The sequence below is a fragment of the Neolamprologus brichardi genome, chromosome 14, assembly GCF_056152115.1.
Source record: "Neolamprologus brichardi isolate AB-2024 chromosome 14, ASM5615211v1, whole genome shotgun sequence".
Taxonomy (NCBI): Eukaryota; Metazoa; Chordata; class Actinopteri; order Cichliformes; family Cichlidae; genus Neolamprologus; species Neolamprologus brichardi.
Genome location: NC_142117.1, coordinates 30,650,514 through 30,669,976, shown reverse-complemented (window position 1 = coordinate 30,669,976; position 19,463 = coordinate 30,650,514). Strand labels below are relative to the sequence as shown.

General features: G+C 40.0%; 1 protein-coding gene across 4 annotated transcripts in view; it reads right to left on the bottom strand.

Moving 5' to 3' along the window:
- The window catches only part of frya (furry homolog a (Drosophila)), a 46,774-nt gene that overhangs the window by 5,867 nt on the left and 21,444 nt on the right, over positions 1-19,463 (bottom strand). For 3 of the 4 annotated variants that reach the window (XM_087851105.1, XM_006796569.3, XM_087851104.1), the window contains exons 11-51: positions 18,873-18,974; positions 18,558-18,661; positions 18,008-18,116; positions 17,821-17,907; positions 17,544-17,715; positions 17,280-17,412; positions 17,007-17,114; positions 16,651-16,906; positions 16,360-16,542; positions 16,186-16,272; positions 14,944-15,203; positions 14,550-14,739; positions 14,174-14,298; positions 13,673-13,730; positions 13,416-13,507; positions 13,002-13,174; positions 12,322-12,482; positions 11,973-12,083; positions 11,381-11,535; positions 10,624-10,726; positions 10,365-10,536; positions 9,783-10,039; positions 9,523-9,669; positions 9,238-9,406; positions 9,004-9,094; positions 8,823-8,905; positions 8,238-8,388; positions 7,960-8,063; positions 7,525-7,710; positions 6,602-6,800; positions 6,056-6,177; positions 5,751-5,938; positions 5,473-5,567; positions 4,797-5,377; positions 4,519-4,616; positions 4,276-4,446; positions 4,037-4,177; positions 3,384-3,563; positions 2,440-2,604; positions 2,041-2,115; positions 1,732-1,902 (exon numbers count right to left, since the gene is read on the bottom strand). In XM_087851105.1, coding sequence (XP_087707231.1) covers positions 1,732-1,902; positions 2,041-2,115; positions 2,440-2,604; positions 3,384-3,563; positions 4,037-4,177; positions 4,276-4,446; positions 4,519-4,616; positions 4,797-5,377; positions 5,473-5,567; positions 5,751-5,938; positions 6,056-6,177; positions 6,602-6,800; positions 7,525-7,710; positions 7,960-8,063; positions 8,238-8,388; positions 8,823-8,905; positions 9,004-9,094; positions 9,238-9,406; positions 9,523-9,669; positions 9,783-10,039; positions 10,365-10,536; positions 10,624-10,726; positions 11,381-11,535; positions 11,973-12,083; positions 12,322-12,482; positions 13,002-13,174; positions 13,416-13,507; positions 13,673-13,730; positions 14,174-14,298; positions 14,550-14,739; positions 14,944-15,203; positions 16,186-16,272; positions 16,360-16,542; positions 16,651-16,906; positions 17,007-17,114; positions 17,280-17,412; positions 17,544-17,715; positions 17,821-17,907; positions 18,008-18,116; positions 18,558-18,661; positions 18,873-18,974 — 6,315 coding nt within the window. Of the gene's footprint in view, positions 1-11; positions 1,530-1,731; positions 1,903-2,040; positions 2,116-2,439; positions 2,605-3,383; positions 3,564-4,036; positions 4,178-4,275; positions 4,447-4,518; positions 4,617-4,796; positions 5,378-5,472; positions 5,568-5,750; positions 5,939-6,055; positions 6,178-6,601; positions 6,801-7,524; positions 7,711-7,959; positions 8,064-8,237; positions 8,389-8,822; positions 8,906-9,003; positions 9,095-9,237; positions 9,407-9,522; positions 9,670-9,782; positions 10,040-10,364; positions 10,537-10,623; positions 10,727-11,380; positions 11,536-11,972; positions 12,084-12,321; positions 12,483-13,001; positions 13,175-13,415; positions 13,508-13,672; positions 13,731-14,173; positions 14,299-14,549; positions 14,740-14,943; positions 15,204-16,185; positions 16,273-16,359; positions 16,543-16,650; positions 16,907-17,006; positions 17,115-17,279; positions 17,413-17,543; positions 17,716-17,820; positions 17,908-18,007; positions 18,117-18,557; positions 18,662-18,872; positions 18,975-19,463 lie in introns of those variants that run through there. The other variant, XM_087851106.1, reaches the window with a different exon arrangement.

Genomic DNA, 19,463 nt, shown 5'->3' with positions numbered 1-19,463 from the left:
ACAGTAAACATCTGTTAGATACCGAGTACCAACTAGCACAGCATAATCTTTTCTTCAACACAAACTTCATAAACATACTTCACACCAACATTTACACAACCATGCAGTGCTGGTTCCGGGAGGGGACAGTTTATGGGAGAGTTTTTTCCCTTCAAAGCTAAAAAAGGAAGGAACAGCGGTGCTCAATGCAGTAAGCCCTCCTTAACATGGTCACAATTTAAATATTTAATTGCTTTGGTCTTTTTAAAAAGAATACAGAGTGATTTTCAAGCGTGACTCCATGGATGCTAGCCAACTCTCACGTTCCACCAAAGCTCCACATCAACAGACAAAACAAGAATATCCAACTACGATTAGTTTAAAACCTGTCACAGTAAAGGCTCTGACTTTGACATTTCTTGCCCATATTAATCATTTAGGTTTTTTCGGTCGAGTTTCCTGAAAATATGGTGTTAGTGAAGCCTAAAAACCACACTAAGTACATTTCAACAAGTAACAACAGCTTTTTCTTACATCATTGGCAAATAATACAGTTTAAATGTTTACAATTAGTAAAGGTAATTTACTGTTTGGATTTCAGTATGATGGAGGGTTAAACCTGAGCAGAATTTCTTCCACTGAGTCTCTAGATGGAGCCAACACTCCATGATATGAACAACTGTGGCTTACTTTAGAAAATCATATGATGTTGACCAGATAGCCATATAACTATAGAAAATTCTGATTAAATGTATTCACTTTATGTCAATCATATGATAAAAAAATATTAATAAACATTATGATAACTTATGGAATAACAATTAAAACCCATCAGTTTTTTCTGTCACTTAATGGTACAGCTTGATAAGTCTGTCAACTTACATAGTGCCAGCTTTGCTTCCTGACTTCACATAGTCAAGCCTTTAACATTAAAACTCTTTTCCGGGCTTACTGACTGAAGCACTTAAAATGTGTTTGTACAAAGCGCACGGTTCCTTTCACACACACTCACATTACCAATATGTCTGCAGCAGGCCTGTTGTTTCAGCCTGAATTCTGCAATTGACCTCTCCGTATTTTCCTAATATCACAGTTTTGTCTTTCCTTCTTGTTGCTCTTTTGCTAGTAGACCTGTCAATGTTTCTGATTGGTCAGCTGCCAACACCATACCTTTTGTGTGAACACACTTGTAGCTAGACTGGAAAGGCCTGGTTTGAGTTATTGAGTTGATAATCACAGTCACATAACCACTTAGGCTGAGTGCCAGTGTGAGATCAAGTACTGGTAAATCTGGTAAAACGGGCTTTAAGATACCTTATATTTCAATAGCAACTACTAGACCATGATGATAAGCCTGGTGAGAGAACTAAGAATAACATGCTGTGTTTCCAATACTCTACTCTCTAATACGGGGACATTGCAGAATTAGTTTTGTAACTAACACAACATGCATGCACACTTTCTGCTCTTTGCCATATCTGCACAAGCAAATTGTCATTCATAGAACACAGCAAAGAAAAATGTAACACAACTAAACTTACCTGTAGCTCCTAGATAGCACAGATAGAAAAAAAAAACACAGAAAAAGAAACCCTGTTACACAGAGCAGGCAGACTTGACCCAACACAGTACTGCTCCTCAGCGGAAAATTCTCATTACAGTCTTTATAAGGTTTTCTTACTGCTCTTGTTTTACATCTACTTTAACATCGAAAGTATAAGTAATTATTCTACCAAGAGTCCCATGACTCACCTCTCCATCCTCAAGCTCAACATCCAGGAAGTCAAAGTCTCTAAAGACTCTGAACTGCTGCTCTGAGGTGGTGTCATCCGTGTTTTCTGGTTCCCGAGTCCCGTCATCAGAGGATACCTGACTAGGCTGGTGCTCCATAAGATCCAGCTCCCCACAACTTGAGAAGATCACCTATACCAAACAACGAACAAAGAAAAAAAAAAAAGGCAAAATTGTTATTTTTTTTAAAAATCCATGATTAAAAAAACTATCTTAAGGTTAAGTTCAGAGTGCTGAATTTCCCAACGGACAATATAAAGTATATCTTACTGAAGGATTTTTTGTGAGCCCCACTTCTTGTCCCAGCAGAGACAACACATTCACCAGTTTTTCCCGTGTTCTTTTCTGCAGAGGGAAAGAGAACACGCAAATATTGTGAATAAATCCCTTTAATTTGATCCACATTATAGTTTTTTGTGAACATTTGACTTTTGCATCTGTTTGAGTATCTTACCATTTTAAAATTTAGTCCCATATTTGCCTGGCATCAACATGCATTTTCCCTTATTTGGATATATAATGGGATTTAAATTTTGGGAATAAACAGGATGAAGACGTCTCAAACACAGCATGAGCATCAAATACATCCTGCGCTGTGCTTGTCATGCATAATGAAATGCATTCATTTCAACAGTTTTACACTTTGACCCCTTGGGAATAAGTTTTCACCTGAGAAGATTGAGGCCTTTTCCAGCTGACTGGCACCAACACGTTGTTTAAAGTGGATCCAGAGGAGGTAGAGGAGGTGCTGTGGGTCACTGCTGTTGTCATGCTCTTCACATCCTGGCCTGGATTGCGTCGGAGATCATCAAAACGACGACCAATCACTGGCGTCTGAAAGAATCGACACAAACAAACAATTGTGAGGACAAAATTAAAATGAGCAACAGCAGGAAGAAGATAAAGTCTTTCTCTGCTTAGTCAATCCATTACTCAGGCTCCTTGACAGCTCCTGCTTCGTCTAGGCTCACAGTTCCAAAATGACTGTAAAGCAATCAATATGTCAAGATAGGCTGATTGCTTTTTTACAAGTGGTCACAGCTTTTATTCCACTTGACATTCAAGAAAAAACCCCAAACCCAAAACATCAACTTTCTCGGTTTTATACTCAATCTTAAAATGTCTGAATATCATAACAACTATCACTGGTGTGCCCAGTATGTCTAAAGTTTAAAGCCACTCTGTTGGCTGCTCACTACAACTCCCTGACTCACATACAAAGACGGCAGCAAAAAGCTGACATCATTTCCTGCCATTCATGAACTACACAAACAGCTCCCTGTTCGGTTCCCACACATACACCGCTCTGCTTGTATCTTTTACATCGCTTTCCAGCTCTGCACTGCTTGACTAATTGTGTTTACCTTTCACGCTTTCAAGCTAATCTCACAGGGTTTGGTCGAAAAGAAATATCACCATTAAGGAAGGGGAAGAAATGTTTCCTTTCCAAAGACCTTTAAAAGATTCCACACAACCTCAACAAGTACCACACCCTGGAAAATACAGGGAAATATACAGGGGCGAGCATACATTTCAAGGATTAACCTTTCATTTCACGAGAACAGCAAGGACTTTCACACAGTGAAAAGAAAGTCAGAGAAATGGCCTCTAACCTGAGATATGTCAAAGTGGAAATCCAGCGTTTTCCCAGGCAAGGCCTTGGAAGAGCGGTCCCAGACACGGCTGATGTCCTCATAGGAGAGGTCACTTTGTGGAAATGAAGGCTGTGCCAAACTGGCCGATCGAGAAACCACCAGCTTGAGTATATTCTGTGCTTCTCTCCAATGAACAGTCTACAGCAAAAACAGAAACACACACAACTTCACCTATATGTGCAGACAAAGAGCAACACAAGATGTAAAAACACAGTTTTCATGTAGTTTTATTTATAGTTACAGAGGTACTAAAGGGAAATGGATGCCATATGAGAATAAGCAGAGGCCTGGCCCATAGCAGAACAGCAGACTGTTTATAGATTGGGTGTGTCCACAAATTTACAGCGCTGACATAAGACAGCTTTTTCCTTTTTTTTCCTCATGAGCACTAAGAAAAAGAGCAAGGAATACAAGACTCTTACGCAGAGCTCTCAGCTAAAGATTTGAACTGAGCACATGCGCATGCAAAGTATATGTTAGTGAGTTTCTACAAAATTGTCAACTTATTCTATTTTTTAAATATGTTCGATGGCACATAAAGTCACTGCATATTCAAACTAATACATTCCCGATAAAAAAGGACCAATAGTTTTGTTAATATTTTAACTCACCTGGACAAATTTCTCTATTGTCTTGAGCACCTCTATGTTGAAGGGTTTGGCTTGAATTACACTCAAGTCCATGTGGCTCAGGAGGCTGTAGATAATTTGCAAAAGGGTCTGCTGCATACTTGGGAGACCTTTCTCCAACAGCTATTACAACAACAAAAGAAAAGAAAAGAGAAAACTCACTTTACATAGTACTTTTAACACACTGTAATAGTGACTTAGCACCTTTCAGCTGTACACACCTCTGCCATATAAGTGACCAGACTCAGGGTGATATCCGAGAAAGCTTCGTGAAGATATCGACACACCACATTGACCCAAGAGAAGCAGTCTCGTGTGTAGGAGTGTGTTTTATACAGAGCCATGACATGAGCAAGGTTGGAAAGCTTGGCGTTGTTCTCCTCAAGGCATACCTACACACACAAAGGTGTGTTAGTTTAAGATGGGAAATTAGTGAAATGAAAAAAGGGATAAAAATGGCAAACCTGTGCTATCCTCTCAGCAACCTCCTGACAGAACTGTGTGGGGCCATCAAAGTTCTGTACCAGATGAGGGAGCAGGCAGAGAACATTCAAAGGAAAACCTAATGGACAAAAAAAACCAACCCAAAAACAAAACAAATGACATTAATATACAATTTTGGAAAAAAGTCACAAAGCATGTGTCTTTGTACAAGTACAAAAAATATAAATATATAAATGTAAAGTTTATCCGTCCACTGTTTACTTTTAAAACCACTTATTTATTGATTCCTACATTATACCTATGGCTTGTGACGTGTCCACAACAGGCACTCGCGACACAGGAGTCAGTTGGCATAAGAGATGAAGCGTGAGATCGGTTGTAGACATGGAGGTGAAACCCTTTAAAAGGAGCTGCTGCAGCCCAGTGAAGGTGCTCCATTTTAGCTGATTATGCAGTTTCTCCAGCTTCTCTCTGTTTTCCTGTTTGTCCAGTGACATGTTGGCCAGCAGCTTATTCAACAGTCTTAAAGACATCTGATACTCAAACTCAAAGTCTGACTCCATCAGTGACACTGCCACCCAGAAGATGGTGGCTAGCAGGTTGCTGGGGTGGTTGATGCTTGTTGGGTCAGTCACACTGTCTCTAGATGACGATGAGCTGCGAACCTTAGCTAACAGAGCTTGCTGTTCAGAGGCTTGGATACGGTCCAGTGTGGCACTGCGTGGTGGATCAGACCACCGGTCTGCCTCTCCAAACTTCTTGGGAACAGAGGAGCTCCTTTGATGTCTGCTCCTTTCTTCTCTCCTAAGATTGAGCTGCCCTGTGCTCTTCCTGTTAGATAGCAGCTTGAAACTGGTGAGGAATTCTGGGGATGAGGCTCTGTAATGATACCATGGAGAAATAATTTAAAGTCACTACATATTTGGGCAGAAATACCATCTTTGAACATAAATTCATGTAGAGGAGACACAAACCTTGTCAAAATAGCCATGAGATCACTGTTTTTGAGACACTCAGCCAAGTTATCCACCACTGACTCCAGCGTGAGTAATATTTCCATCACATAGCCCTGGCAGAAAAAAAAGACACACATAGATTTTTAGAGTGTATTTTTATAATACAATTTAATAATTTAACATACAATAGTATAATTTTCTACACGGATGACCAACATTTGACACCATAAATGATGCAAACAAGAAATCCCCACATAAAAACTGGCATCATTCAAGTATACACACGGCGCTCTGACCTGCACTTCTTCTCCGTGTTCACCGATGACTTCCACCAGCCTTGAGAGAAGGTCAGACACAGCGTGGGCAGATATTGGCTGGCGAAGGGCTCGAAACACCTGAAAGGAGCGGCCAGCGTAGTGACGCGATGAGCTACACAAGGCTGTCTGCAGCGCTATGTCGCTAAGCTGCTGTTCCAGATGGAAATCTGACAAAGACACAGACAGAAATGTGTAAATGAAAGTCATTCAGTTACGCATAATGTTTAAGAGATAATCAAGTTAAAGAAAATGAAAGAATTACTGTTATGGGCATACAGAATTACCTGACTTGGACTCTTTGAACACAGATACCACATATCGCAGAAAATTCGTCAGCTGCCCAGTGCTTTTTGAAATTTGGTTCTTTGGTGAAATGTCTTCATGGCACCACAGCGGTCCATATGCTCTATAAAACAATCATTTTTAGTTACTGAAAACAAACTATATTCTGAATCATTCAGATTAACAGTGCCAAGTCCAGCATAAGGTGCCTGTCAATTAAAACAATCCTAAATATTTTTTTAATTAGTTTTGTAAGATGACAGTTTTAATTTAAATTTACAGTGTGTTCAATTAATCGTGGGAAATGCCAGTCATATTTAAATCTCAGATCTAAGCTATGCTTATAAGAAATTGCATTATCCAGCAGCACCACTAGGTGGGAACCAAAAACCAGAAATATAAGAAGTTTATCACCATATCAAGCCCATAACTAGCAATGTTTTAATACATGCAGCCATACATTTTTTTCTGTTTGCAAAACTACAGTCTAAAAACTCATCCATTTGCTGAGTGACTCTAACGGAAGAATTACAAATCTGTGACCATACCTTGTGGTTAAAAACTCAATTAGCTTGTTGGTTTTGTCATTCATTTTATTGGAGGCCACCAGCTCTTCCACCTCCTGTGAAATCTCTGGCAGGTTGCTGCTGCTGCCCCCCAAACTTAAACTGGATGACGTAGATGAAGAACTCAAACCCGAGTCTGGCCCGGGAGATGCCTGACATTCCCGCAGGAAGTCAAAACCTCCTGAACACATCACAGGAACAGGTGTGTGATTACAAACAAGTTACAGTGGTATATAGTTTATGAATGTTTGATTTCATATACCTAACTGCAACTTTAAGCTACAGATGGATTTAGCCAGTGCAAGAAGAAGAGATGCTGTAGTGAGCACATGACTTGTGCTAAAACATTTTCATGGATGTAGATCCAGTAGTTCCTATCATTATTGCTGCAAAGCTAACCACTCTTTTGTTATAAACAAAAAGCCAAACCTTTGCGTAAGAAACCACATATTACACATGAACATAACACGCATGTAAAAGAAAGTTGTATAAAGCATGTTTACTTTCGCTTTCTGCTCAAATACTTTCAAAATGTGTAGACATTTGCAAAACATTTTATCAGCTAAGAGAGGAGCTAAAGCCAGCCATGCAAGCTTTAGCAGATGGCCCCAATTTGGGAAAGTGGATAAAAATAGCAGAATGGAATGCTTTAATCAAGACCTTTGATGTGCTCTGGGCTCCATATTGCTTTTGGCACAGCATCCAAATATTTTCTCTCAAGATAAGAACCTTATCTATTGTCTGAAAGGAATGCTAGCCATTCCTTCCTAATGTTCGAGTTTATATTAGCCAAAGACAAGATCCGCATGTCAAAGGGCCAGCTGCTCAGTCAACCTCATCTAGGTCTACTTTAACCATTCAGTGAAGAGTGAATGTATTTATAGTTGAAAAGGGCAGATGCTTACCTGAAGGCAAGTACTCCATCTGAATGCTTGGTTTGCAGGTGAGGGTCTTGGTACCATTGATCTCACGTGTCTGCAATAAGACCGCTGCAATAGTGTGGAAGTTGTTGTCGCATGACAATGCGATGAGCAGGTGGAGAAGAAGTCGTTTACTGTGTTCAAACACCTCTGGACGAAAGTGATCCATGCCTTGAATAAAAAAAATTTTAATAAAAAAGAATTCAATTTAAATTTCAGCTACTCCTTATGGTCATCTGGGACGAAGTAGCACAGTAAGATCAAAACCTTACAGTATTACAGAGAGAACATTAGGGATTCTCTTTGAGTTGCACTTTTCACTCAACTCTACAGTGCATCATTAGATATGTAATCATTATACTACAGATACTACAGATATGTAATCATTATACTACAGCTGTTATTGTACAGTGAATTTACCCAAAAACAGTGAATGTAGCAGCAAAGGCAGGTGCATGGTCCAATCCTCGGTCACACTGTGGTCCACGACCATCTCTGTCATGAAGATGACCGCTATGTTACACCTATAACAAGCAAACATTCACACTATTAACCCTCTGAGTGAAACACCATTTCATATCCTAAGAAAATCAATTTCTTAAGATAGATTTAAATGAAAACTGTTGTATGGTGGATACAGATGAATACTATTACAGTAAATTCATTTAGAAACAACATAGCAGGTTATAGCAGCTAACCTGTGCAGTGGTCCCCTGGGAGTAATGGTCTCTGGTAAAAAGTCCACTAGTGGAGCCCAACATCCTCCAGTCAGAGGCATGGGCAGAGGATGGGGCTGGTTGGTCTCAATAACAGCCACAAGCCAGTCAGCATAGGGTGGCAAAGGTTCACCTGTATGGTTTAAGAGCCCATTGTTCACACTAGCAAAACATTAGATAATAAACTCATGATGTAAATACACAAAAAAGAACTTCAGTTTTGAAATATAGTTGTCATGACTAATTTCCAGGATTCTTTTAATAATCGTCAGATTATGTTTAGCCACACTTCTCTCCCGAACCATTTCAGGCTAACAGGGTTTAACAAAGCTGTTTTTGGGTCACTAGCAGCAGTGTGGGGGCCCTAGGCTCAACTCCTTGTATTTTAGTGCCAATTCTCACAGAGTCTCTTAAAAAGCCCCAGGCCACTTTGCACTGCTCATAAATTATCACTGGCACATGGCTGATTACCAATGTACCCTCCAACCAGTCTGTATATTCTATACTCATCAAAACCATTACAACCACATTTTCTTTCTCAGGTGCTTAGTACAGAAAAATACTCACTCTTATCTTCATCATAAGATCCTCCCGAGCTGTTGCTGTAGCGTGATTCCAGACGATTATGTGCTCGTATTATATGAGTAAGCCTGAAGTCACAGAAAAAGATTTTTTGATAATAGGGTAGGGTGTTGATAACACTGTGTCAAATCAATCACACAATTAAAGACATTTTTGCCCACTGCACCTCTCCTCATTCTCCTTTAAAGTCTTGGTATCATCTGTATCAGTGAAGCTTTCTTGGCCTGCAACAATAGTATTGCTGCTTGATGTGGTGCCTAGAAATGAATCAGAAATAAAGTGAGGCTAAACTCCAACACTGCTTCACATGCACAATTTGGATCTTTCCCAGAAGGGAATTTTAATGGTGGTTTACAAAAAACAAAAAATATATATGTACAAGCTTTTTCAAAAGATGTACCTGAAGCAGCTGCAGAAGCCTTGCTTGTGGCTGTAAATCGATAAAAAGGAGGGCTATCACAGTGTTGCACCACGGGATTCACAGGATCAGTCTGCTGTAACTCAAATATCAGTTCCTCCATGGTTTGGATTGTGTTGTTTCGGCACAGATAGATCACCACCTTCTTGATCTGAATAAATACACCAACACATTTCTGTGAGAAACTGTAAGGATACAAACACTCCCCCCCCCAAAAAAAAACAAAACAAAGTTACATAACATTACAAACAGGGCTTGATATCTTACATATGGGAGAAGGGCAGTGTCACTGCTGACACCACACAAGCTGATGAGAAACTGCAGTGTGGTTCTCAGATTGTTGCTCCATTTGTCATTGCTGATTAAAGCATTCCAGGCATTTTCCATTTCTGGTCCAGGTAGATCATCTCCATACTGGGAAGGCAGGGGGTTAAAAAAAAAAAAGAACATATTCCATGTCAACTACGTTTATCTCAGATTACCTACGCCTCTTTTGATAAAATCATATTTCCCAAGCATGCGGTTACCTTGGCGGTCATAAACATGAGATTATTGAGAACCATAGATGTAGCTTGTAAGGAGCCCCAGCCAGTGCCTTTTAGTGGGTGTGATGAACCTGCGCTGGTTAATTGGCTAGAAGAGTTGTAACTTGAGGAGCATGGTGAGAACATTGGGAGCAGCAGGCCGCTATCAACCAGCTCTATGTTACCAAGCCAGGGCAGGAGGTAGGTTAGCATGATCTGCCTCCCATTGGTATGAGTGGTGGGGAACCTCTGGCTAACCTCTGGAACAAGCAGAAGGAAGGCAATACAGTGGTCACTGTGGTTTTTTCATTTTATAGGAAACTCAAACACATGCTGTACATTAGGTTTCGCCATAATTGGCAGTTTGATCCTGATCCGCATATGCATTAAACTTAAACAGGGGTTGCCCCTAAGTCAAGTTAGGCTCTCTGTGTGTCTGTGGTTAGCAGAAGTGTCCATAAAAAGAGGTCTGCTTCTCTGGGGGATGAGCCAGTAGTATTTAGAGAGAAACCGAGAGAAGATGACAAGCCTGTGAAAAGCTGAACTACAGTAAACTACATTACTATTACAAGCATCAACATCTACCTGAGAATAGAGGAAGTGTGAGCTCAGGGTACATCTTTGCCAGCTGGCTGGAGAGCTGAGGTAGGGAAACACTGTACAAAGGTGGCAGTGGACCATGTGTGCCATAGAGGATACTGTTTGGCTTCTGCTCTGCAATCTTCTTAGAGTATGCAAACAACTTAGCTTCAAGAATCTGTTAAATGGAAGAGGGAGAATGTGTCCTTTAAGCTGGAACCACAGAAAATTGCATAAAAGAGCTCGGCAAACTGAGGTTTCTCACCTGCATTAGCTGCATTGAAATCTCATAGATTTCTCTGTTGGTGTCTGACGCCTTAAAGAGCACCAGATTTAGCAGCGTTACTATGTCACTTGGGTAGGTTTTGCTTGTGAAGAAACAGAGAAAAAAAGAGTATGAATCACTTATTTAGTGTTATCAAAGTAAGAGGCTCATGTTGCAAGATTTAACATCCACATTATGGTGTTGTTCCTAAAATGTAATTATTGCTGTTTTAGCAACACATCTTACTAAGCACGTTGTTTTAATCGAGTGGAAAAATAGGAAATACTTAATACTTAACCCACATATGCCCAAAAAAAACGTACCAACATATGATGTTTGTGAAACAGCCTATTTTTCACCTATACTGTAGTCCTTTCTCGGTACTTAATTGAGTAGTTTAAGTGTTTAGATTGTAGCAGAAGAAGATAAAGAAGAAGATAAAGATGAACGATAGTCCTGGAGCAACTCTGACAATAATGTTGTATGAACAACACAGTGATATCAAATACATCATTTCATGCATGTTTCAATTTCTGAGATAAAGCAAGTGAAGAATTTCAGTGCAATAGTGAGTTCTTAGTTTGAGACTTTGGCTAATTTACTTACTAAAATGGACCCTAATGCTAAATGAGAGAATTCAGTGTCAGTCCAAATTAGCCAAAGTGAATGCACTTCAAAAACCTATACATATAAACTAATGAAGACCCAACAAAAAAAAAATCACTTAAAATGCAAAAATTCATCTGAGATTTTGTACCTGCTGCCACAGACTGTAGCGATGGCTTTGAAGCACCCCGAGGCGACCTGCTTTGAGCCTGTGTAGCAACGATCCACAGCCCAGTTGAATAGGTTGACCTGGTCAACATTGAGTTCCAGCAACAAGATGACAACTTCACAGCCAAGCTGATGGACCTGAGCCAGGAGCAAACACCAACACAGACTTTTTTAAACTTAATTTCTTCTTTTTCCCCCTCCCCTGTACTCCACACTTTGTATCAGTCATCAGTAAATGATTTAAGGTCTCAGTGTAACATGGTTCTAGGAGCTCTACAAAGACGTTGATAAATGACCAGTTAATGTAACTCCTCAAACCACATAATAAATTGTGCTAAGGAAAAATATATATAAAATAAACATGCAGGTGCTTTATCTTGTATCATATATGGGAATAAAGTCAAAATCAGTTTATCCTGAAAGAAAACTGCCCTTCTCCAGCAAGATAATGCTGAGCAGTTGGCAAGCACTAGTGCTGGCTTTTTATAAAGCAAGCTTCAGAAAGCTATCCGAGGGGCTTCCTGGGTCAGCTCCTTGTTTAAATGCACCACAGTGGTAAAGTATTGGCTACAGACCCGCTGATCCTGGCAGGCTAGTATATTATCCAGCCACTTGTAGAGGTATCCGTCTGGAGAGAGGCCAACGTTATCAAACACAGGCCCACAGCACAGCACAGCAGACATAGCCTGTAAGAACATAAGCCAAGAATGCTCACATGTTAATGGTTTAAACAACCAAGACAAGACAACCCTATTCACTCTGCCACTGTTCCACCAACAACTCTTTCTTTTTTTTTTTGAAATGCGACATAACATTTAATCCCAATGTGGTCATTCAACACAGCTGAATACTAAACAATCAGATTCTTCTTACTTATTCTGAATTTGTGACTTAGTCATTTACTTAGAGTCTAATTATGATTACCTTTAGGGCACAATACTGATATCTTGTGATCTGATGATTTCTGTCGCTGTAGCGATCGAGAGGAGTGAACATGATGCTGAAAGGCCCAGCCCACTGGCTGAAGAGGATGAAGAGGTGATGCCGCAGGCTCTGCTGTGGAAACAGGAAGCGTCTGTGGTGCACTGGGTTGGAGGTGGGGGTGGAGGGGATGAAAGAGCTTGTTATAGGTTTGCTTATTAAAAAAGTCTAGAGCCAGCAAAAATTATCCCGGCATCTTAAGCCCATCACAACTAAATAAAAGTGCATTTCCCCAATCTGATAATAGGTTTTTGATGTCCCCTGACAGATTATTAGCCATTCAGTGGGGACTTGTGAATGCTTGGCAACTCATGAGTCATCACCTGCCCTTTCCTGCACTGTCTTTAAGTAGAACTATTCTTGGATCCACTCCCTTTGGGCTACATCCAAATCAAGATCAATGTCAAGACTCTGGTCTTTCATGCAGTGTTCTAATGGCAGCCTGATGGAAACCTATTATACAATTCACTATTCGCAAATGGACAGATGGATTGCACCAGGTACTCATAAAAAGGAATACAGAACTTTCACATTCTCTGCTAAGTAATTTATCAGTCTGACCTATAGAGCAGTGACTGGTCTGACAAGAAAGGACTTTCAATTTAAGCTAGTTGCAGTAGTACCTGGTACGCATTGGATGAGGTTGGCCACCATGGCACTGAAGTGAGCTCGGATGTCCTTAAGGATCTCTGCATCTTTATCATTCTCAGCTTCCAGAAGCATCCGGGTCAGATCCACATATTCCAGGAAGAGAGCCCCCAGGGCGAGTGTGTCACGTTCCAACGCTCCATTTGTACTGTGGCATGAAAAAAAACCCCACAGAGACACCCAATTCAGAGACATCACCAAGAAAATATTATGCAATAATGACATATTCACTTCTGTTTAAATACCTATCAACTGTAGCACTAATGGCAATTATTTGTATTGAAAACTCACTTGCATGAATCTGGGGGAGCCTTCTCTGTAATTAAGTACATTTTTGCATTTCAGTCTTTTTTTGGGCTAACAGTGTCAACTGATACTATCACACTAACCTATCACTGATGACACCAGCATCAGCCAGGAGCTCAAATATCCTCAGCAGCTGAAGTCTCAGCAGGTCTCGTCGTTCACGCCGCTTCTTGTTCTGTAAAACATAATTAGAACATCTTTACAACCAGATTGTCTGTAAAAATAAAATGTTCTAAACTATATGAACTCTTTAGCAAATGCTACATTATAGTCTAACATAGCTATAAATTCTCTCTGATTGTGCATATTTTGCATATATTATTAATTGAGTCATATATACCTCAGGTCTTCTCTCTAATGCCTCTTTCATAAGGGGATGCAGCTCCTCCACAAGCTCTCTGTGTGCAGTAAAAACATAAACTCGTGATATAAATGTAAAATACAAAATGAAGTACAGTAGCAAAAATTAAACTGCAGAATGACATTTTTCAAAAACAATTAAAAAAAAGCTATTAAATCTGACCTCTAGGAAACAATTTAGAAGCAGCTATGTGAGGCATCAAAGTATTATTCAACTCTAATCCTCTGCTCATCTGCACTTTAAAAGCCACACAAATGCACTGCCTTTAATTATGGAAACAATATTAGATTGCACTCTCAGTTTTTCACAGGTTAATAATAAAAAAAAAAAAGACAAAACAGAACTGAAGATGTTTTGTGGCAATATTTAATCCATGAAAAAAAATCCCCCAAAAAAAGCATCACAGGAAAAAAAAGGAAAGTTTGTTTACTTACTTAAGCAGTAAATGTTCAGCACCTAATATATAGATCTTTGATATACCTGAACACGAGAAAATTGGTGCGACCAAAGCCCAGAACTAATGACTCTGTCAACTCGATGCTCTCTGCCCTCATCAGTGGAACCAACTGCTTCAGAAGCCAAGCCACAGATGGGCTCCCGATAACCTGAAACATCAAACACCGACTGCTCAGTCAGACACATAAAATCTGCCACGACCACTAATTACTTAGAGCTGCATTGATATAAGTGTCTGTACACTTAAGAACACATTGACTTCATGCTCTATTCATGTGAAATAGCTGCTGTAATTTGATGCTTTGAGTTTTAAAGTCAACAAGCTCAGTATGAACACCTGATCCTGGAGAGACAAAGCGCAGAGGGAATTAATAAGGCCAGAGGACAGGGAGGCAAGTACCTTGTTATCGAGGTTGACACTGCTGTCAGGTGTAGGAGCTGTGATCTCAGGTGTCGATGCTCTCAGATGGCCGGGGCTCATGATACTGGGCTTGGCCACTCCAAAGCAAAGGATCAGGTAGTTTCTCCATAGGGTTATATAGTTATCCCCACTGCCAGAGGTACTGGTCTTCTTTGCGTACACTGGATTACTGGTAAGGAAAAGGAAATATTATTAGATCCTTTATAATCTCACATTCTTTCAGTGGGGAATTTTGACTTTAAGCTCAATGAAGAACTGGAATATGGTGGCAGAAACAGAAAAGGGAAGACAAAATAGGGATGTGCAGAAAATAAAAATACAGAAGTGTTTCATGTTCCCTCCTGACCACACTGTAGTCTGAAAGGGCACTTACTTTGGGTCTACCAGGGGCATGAGCATCTGCATCCGAGTGAAGGCATAAGGCCAGGCGTAGCTGAGAGCTGTGGGGCAGTGCTTGGGAAGGTTGTCCTGTCGGAGGAGGCTGTATATGCACAGCACCCAGGGGTCCTTGACAGACTGAGCAAAGATCCACACATGTGAGGGGCTCCTAATATCATAATGACTGTTGACAAGCAATGCATTCCACTCCACGAGCCACTGCAGGTCCACGTGGTGACCAGCTGGCAGGGTGACCTGCAAACAAGCAGGTGACAGAGCAGGGTCAGAGGTCAGGGACATGCCTGAAATATATCTTAAAGCACTGCTTCTTTCTGACTGTCGACCAATGTGTAAAACTAATTTATTACAGTGTGAATAAGGCAGTAATTAGGACAACAAGACAAATACATACTATATTTAGAAAAGCTTTTCTATGTTGCATATGTTGCATGCCACTCTCATTATACTCAGAAAAATGCTTATAGCTGAAATGACAGCTGGCCAGAAGCTGCTCGGCTGTTTATTTAATTTTACATGATAATTAATGAACCTGGCTTCTGTTTTCTGCTTACTTACAAGATTATTTGCCAAACCAGATTTTACATGGTGTTAAAAATCTTGTTTTTATATTTTTATGTCAGTCAGATAGAAGCTAAAGCTCCACCAACACTTCGGTTTGTGGCTTTCATCGGGGTCATCATAAAACATATTACAAACAGCATTTTCAAGTTGCCTGGGTAAGAGTAGAAAAAATACTAAACAACCAATTATATACATTCACACATCTGACAATGGGGCACCAACAAGAATGAACTGGATCACATGTTTTACGGCGACTCATTGTCCCTGGCAACAGAGAGTGCTCAGTGGAAAATGAAGGTGGTAACTTCCACAGCATTAAGCTGAAAAAGTGCAACCAAGTTTTGCCCTACCCAATGATGAAAAAATTCCCTCAATCCCGAAAGGTCTGCCTGACTGTCCTTTCATTACAGTTAGCCAATAAATGTGTTTTTTTATACTGCCAGTGTTGCCGGAGCTTTAAGTTCACAGATCCTATCATCTTCTCCATACAGCTTAAGGTTGTCCCTGAAAATTCATCTCTGTAAGTTGAGCCATGTGAAATGAACACAGTGACGAAAGACAAATATTAGGAAAATGAAACACGAAGCAAATAAACAGAAACATCTCGAGGTTTACTTTGGAGCGGAGCCACAAACTGGAGGTACAAACAACTTACTGTGTCAGAGACTGCAGCGTTGACAAAGCTATCCAATATACCGGGGCTGAGCTGATCCATGATCTCTATCATTGGTTTATCATCATCCTATAGTTGGCAAAGCATACATTTTTAACCTGTACATAAAATATCTTTCTTATATCATGTCTCCTCGGCGTTCCTTCTGTGTTTTACCTCACACTGTCCAATAGTCACAAACAGACTGCGTATCTCTTTTAGGATAGCAATGGCGAGTCTGCGGGTGCTCAGCTGGCAGGAGCAGAGCAGGACGACTGCTAGTCCCTCCACAGCATGCAGCACAGTGGAGTGTGGACCTCGTTCTGAAGGCGTCTTGAGACTTGAGCTGGTCTGCAGCAGCTGTGACAAAATAAAGAAAAGCTGATTACCCAGTAGTAATATTACAATACTAAACTAGTTTATTTCTATTTCTAAAATGGGCAGTTAGTAAAAGACAACTGTGTATACCTCAGCAGTGTGCATTTTAGAGGTGTCAGACGTCTTTCCTGGTGCAGCCAGGGTGAGTTTCCACTGAGTGAGGAGCTGCAGCAGTAATTTAAGGGATGTATCTAACAATCCCTGGTGGGTGTCTTGGACCTCACGCAACAGGAAGTTGGTAAATCCAAACAGGACGTCATCACGCCAGTCGGAGAAATCCAGCAGCAGACTTTGCAAGGAATTCTGTGCTATGAGTCGAAGTTCATCATCCATGTGGATTGTCAGTCTGACAAAGACAAAATAAACCAAACAAAAATAATGAAGTATAACTTTTATGCAGAAGAATGACAGGTCCTCTATGTACTGTTTCATATCAGGTTACTCACCGAGACAGGAGGTCTATGAGTTCTGGCTTAGACATCCCATCAGGCAGGATGCGAGGAATGGCAGCGACACATGTCCTGAACAAGTCGATCTTAGGTTTTCTCTCACCTCTGAAAAGGTCGCATTTCAGTTATGTTAGAAAGTCTTGTTTTCTGTGTCAAAGTGTAAATTGATCAAGTATTGAGAACAAGAGCGTTAAGTTAATGATGAGTCCAGTCCAGTCATTCTGGACTTTCCTTTAAATGTTTTGTCAGCTGGGATGTGTGCAAACTTACGTGATCATGTCCTCAGGTTCTTTGTTCAACATCTGAGCATTGGTCATCATCATGCATCGGCCCACCTCCTTGTCCAGGTGTCTGAGAATGTTGTCAATAGCCTTTCGGACGTGAAAATAATACTGAGACATACCTGGGAACATGACAGAGGAAAAACTATTGAACTACTTTTGCTCACTGGAATATTTTTAATTGAATTCCTATAATTTAAAATGCAGAAGCATGACATTTTCAGAATTCGTGACCATGGTCTGCCTCTCTCACCAATGACTTTGGCCTCTTCATCTGTTAATGTCTTGCTCAGATATGTCTTCTTTACTCGGAGTGTGTTCCCAGAGGGCAAAGTGCAACCAGTGTTAGGCATGGGAGGCTCACCGTCCTTCTGCTGCAGTTTATCGGCTACAACCAGGAATGCTCTCAGACCAATATTCATTCTCTAAACAGGAAAGAAGGGTCACCTGTTAGTTATCAGTTTCCAGCATCCCATTACCAGTCTTGCAGGACCTTTACAAATGAAATTGACTGCTATACAAACGTGTACCTCAGGATTAAGACTAAAGGCTTTTGCAGGTTTCCCAACACACAGAAGGTCAAAGATAATCTCTTTCATGGCATAATCCAGTCTTTCCTGCAGAAAAATAAACATAAAATAAATAACCTGATTAATCTATTACGAATGGCATCTGCTAACAGTCATACAGTACAGTACAGCACACAAGTGTATTTACCTGGGCGATAAACTGGATGATTTTCACAAAGATATTGAGGGGCATGTCTCTTGGTACCACACTGCGGGATCCTTTGGGGAAAAGTGTTGTTACAATGGTGTTGAGTCGACTGAGAAATGAGACAAAGAAAGCAAGTTAATAAAAGACTTTGTGCAAACATTTAACAAATTAGACAGATCATTTTAAGACATGTTTATTTTGGGCTTGATGAGCACCCAAATATCTGTCTGGACCCATCTGGAATTCCTCAAGCGGGCTTTAGCTTGTACGTAATAACATCTGCAAACAGCTGATAACCCTGCAGGCAACTGTTACTGGAAATCTTGTATTGGTTTGAGCCTAAATCTGTCTAAATCAGTTCTAAGAATATAAAAAAAACCCACAAAATGTTTTTAAAAACATTTTTTTAATCATCCCTAAATCCACCACATCATCATGTTCAGAATTTGTTTTGTAATAAAATATAAAATAGGATATTTCTATGATAACAGTTATTTACTGACACTTAAAAAGAAAAGAAATGTAAATGCAAACAGTACAAGATTTTTACCCTTGTGTCGCAGTGTTGCTCTCACACTTGATTCTGATCATGTAAACCCACAACAGTCTATAGAGGGACTCCAGTGCAACACGAGCCATTTTTGGGTCTCTACTCTGTAATGAAATAAGGTTGATCAAAGAAGTCAATGATAGATCCACCTTGAAGAAAAATAATCAGTGTAATATTGCTCACAATATCAAGTAAAAAATGTAGTTCACGCAATTATTTTTGACAATTAAAGTTGTAATATTTGGACTGACTGAGACGCACATCCTTTAAATAACAAATGCAGTTTTACAACTGTTAGTTACTAAGTTACATTACCTTCAGATTTGAGAGGCAGTTGTTAAGGAAGATGTGCCATCTGTTAAGGAAGAACTGTTTCTGGCTGACACACAGCAGGCACGTCACCAAAGGGTAAAATGCCTGAACAGAAGACACAAAGTGCAGCCTTGTTACAACAAATTCTCTCTTTTTTTTTATTTGTAAGTTATTGACTTACAAATAAAACACTGGGATTTTCTGCATATTATATTCAAACTTGCCTATTAAGTTGTCAATTTGTGGAATAATGTATTATCTCTGAGCAACCTTTGCATAAGTGCATCTTAAACAAGCTTCCTTTTGAATACATAATGTGGTTCTCTCTTTTTTAAAAAAAATGTTTTTTGCTGATGGTGCATCATTCATAAAATATAGCTTTCAGCCATTATCGTTGCCTCAGGAGAAAGTAGACCTAGTCTAAGGGCTGTTGTCTTTCCAGATCCATGTGAACTACCATGGTGAAATGTTTTATTGAAGACACTTAGAGGAGAAGAGACTTTAAATATGCTTACACATACTGCAGTGCTTTTAATGTGTTTTTTTAATGCTATGAAACAGCAGCCTGTCTTCCCTCATAAATGTTTTCTATTG